We start from the raw sequence: 2,501 nt of genomic DNA on the forward strand, positions 1-2,501 counted from the left end.
CCCTGACTCTCTGCACCCTGACTCTCTGCACCCTGACTCCCCCCCTGACTCCCTGCACCCTGACTCTCTGCACCCTGACTTCCCCCCCTGACTCCCTGCACCCTGACTCCCTGCACCCTGACTCTCTGCACCCTGACTTCCCCCCCTAACTCCCTGCACCCTGACTCCCTCACCCTGAGCTGTTCTCTGAGTGTGAATGTTAAATGAGAAGAGTGTCACAGCAGTGGTACCTTCTTCTGTGCCGCCGCCGCCCTCTGCAGCTTCTCCTTCACCTGAGAGTATTTGTGCTGCAGCTCAGCGTCTCGCTCCTGCAGTTTGTGTTTCTCCTCCAACCACTCCACCCGGCGCTCCTCCACCAGCCTGGAGGGAGGGCAGCACACAACAGTGTTTAGTAGGCGCATCATCTACATTGCATTTCTATGTTGGTAACCCTCTATCCTAAGTAAACATGGAATAATAATAATAATACACTTTATTTATGTAGCACCTTTCATGCAAGGTGCAGCCCAAAGTGCTTTACAATGCAAGACACATACAAATAAGAGTTATACAAAGTTATACAAATAAAATGTAAAACAGAAAGAGTTATATCACAGAACCATAAAACAATACAACATGAACAGTGATACCACTGAAATTACCCCAAATTAAAAAGATAAGACTTTTATTTACTTAAAAAATTCAGTTTGCTGTTCTAATATCCAATGGGAGGCTGCTCCACAGTTTGGGGCCTCCCCAGTAAACCCCCACTAAAGTAACAAAGACAGTGTGAGGCAGCAGCCACACCTCTCTGCCTCCTGCTGGCTCCTCTCAGCCTGAGCCCGAGCCCCCCTCACGTCCTCCCTCAGGCGCTCCAGGGTTTCTCTCAGGCGCTGGTTTGCCTCCAGCAGCTCGCTCTCAGAGTGCGACAGCGTGCCAAGCTGAACACCTAGTTCCTGGTTCTGCTGTTGGGTCAGAAAAAAACACGTTGATTTCAGACCTACACCCTGGCCAGGCTGTGTGACAGTCACACATGGGGGTGTGGAGGCTGGTACCTGCTGCAGGTCAGCCGTCTCTGCTCTCTGCCTCTCCAGTTCCTCCTGCTGGACGCTCTGCAGCTGGAGCTTGCCTCTGTAACCCACAACACGAGGCACTGAGTGTCATAATGAGTTAGAGATGAAAGGACATGCCGTCACAAACAAAAGCAATTTTTCTTTGTATGATTTGAAAAGGAACATGGACCTATTTCACACAATACTTGCGCTGTAATTTTAATAAAATAAAAAAAGTATAATACTGCAGGAACATGCTCACAAGCCATTATTTTTTAGCAATTCACCACAAACATTTGTAGAAATTAAGGATAGAAGGGAAAGTGGGAGATTATTCAACAAGGTAACATAGCCAACATCTCCCAAACTCCAGTTTCCTTTCTTCTACATTTGTTGCAGGAAATAAACTGTGGCCTTTACGTGCACGTTATTGATTGCATGTCAAAGATAACTAAACCTTTAGGCAGCCAGAATGTCAGCAATAAGCTGGAAACAGCCCCCTGGTGGATATAACAGGCGAGTGTCCTGCTGACCTGAGGGAGAGCAGCTCTCTGCGGACAGACTCCTCGGCCTGTTGGCAGCTCCGGAGCCGCTGCTCGCACTCCTCCTGCTGGCCGTGCTCTGCAGCAGCCTGCAGCGCCCTCTGCTGCTCCAGAGCTGCAAGACGGCTCTCCACCTCCAACCTCACAACAGAAAGCATGACAAGTAAATACAGATACAAAGACGAGTTGCAGAGAGGAAGACCAGTAAATTAGCTTTTTGAGGGGATTCTCACTTCTCCTCGTGCAGGATGGCAGTTTTCCGGAGCTCCTCCTCACGGGCAGCCTGCACCCTCCTCACTAACTCCCTCTCTTTCTCAACCAGAAGTTCTTTGTGTCTCTCTGCCGAAGCCTTCATCAACTCCACATCTGCCTGCAGACCTGAGACACACGTTACCATGACAATCTGAGGGTGAGGGGGAAACAGGTTGACGCCAACAGTAAGAATGATTACGGATCCTGTGTTCTTCTGCGGAGACAAATGCTACATATGATCTGAGAGGGTCTGACAGATGACTTGTTAACTTAAATAAACTCTTACTCTAATGATCAAAGTAAACAAAGTACAGAGTGCAAAGTGAAATGTGTCCTGCCAACACTTCAGCACATACAGTAGTGTTGGCCTTTCTTAGACAGGAGGGCGATAAAGAGGCAGAGATGCACACACAGGCTCTAATTTATGAAGGTTATAAATAATAACAGAGGCTCCATAGTTTGAACAAAGACAATCATTTACTCCTGTTGTTTTCATGGGTTCTTCTCCCCATCCTCCACTGCCTTGCATTGTAAAACTATATCTTTGTAATGCAACTCGGAGTTCCTGTTCTGTCAGATATTATTCCATTTCTAAGCCGTGTGTGTGTGTGTGTGTGTGTGTGTGTGTGTGTGTGTGTGTGTGTGTGTGTGTGTGTGTGTGTGTACTACTACCTAC

At 47.9% G+C, this 2,501-nt stretch overlaps 1 protein-coding gene across 1 annotated transcript; it reads right to left on the reverse strand.

Moving 5' to 3' along the window:
• Positions 1-158: 158 nt before the first annotated feature.
• LOC104940811 (centrosomal protein of 83 kDa-like) lies at positions 159-2,426 on the reverse strand. The gene is made up of 5 exons (XM_010765790.1): positions 1,807-2,426; positions 1,565-1,714; positions 1,035-1,110; positions 787-944; positions 159-360 (listed from the first exon to the last, which is right to left on the reverse strand). The coding sequence occupies exons 1-5, from the start codon at positions 1,968-1,970 to the stop codon at positions 216-218; spliced, it is 693 nt and encodes a 230-aa protein (XP_010764092.1). The 5' UTR covers positions 1,971-2,426; the 3' UTR covers positions 159-215.
• Between the last annotated feature and the right edge of the window lie 75 nt (positions 2,427-2,501).

Source organism: Notothenia coriiceps, unplaced genomic scaffold (genome assembly GCF_000735185.1).
Source record: "Notothenia coriiceps isolate Sejong01 unplaced genomic scaffold, NC01 NC01_scaffold00002688, whole genome shotgun sequence".
NCBI classification, from domain to species: domain Eukaryota; kingdom Metazoa; phylum Chordata; class Actinopteri; order Perciformes; family Nototheniidae; genus Notothenia; species Notothenia coriiceps.

Excerpts from the sequence above, each read along its gene's own strand:
- LOC104940811 (XM_010765790.1), bottom strand. The coding sequence starts at position 1,970 with ATGGTAACGTGTGTCTCAGGTCTGCAGGCAGATGTGGAGTTGATGAAG. Across the intron at positions 1,111-1,564 it reads AGAGAGCTGCTCTCCCTCAG|AGGCAAGCTCCAGCTGCAGA; the intron begins GTCAGCAGGACA and ends TGTGGGTTACAG. Across the intron at positions 361-786 it reads AGCCAGCAGGAGGCAGAGAG|GCTGGTGGAGGAGCGCCGGG; the intron begins GTGTGGCTGCTG and ends CCCTCCCTCCAG.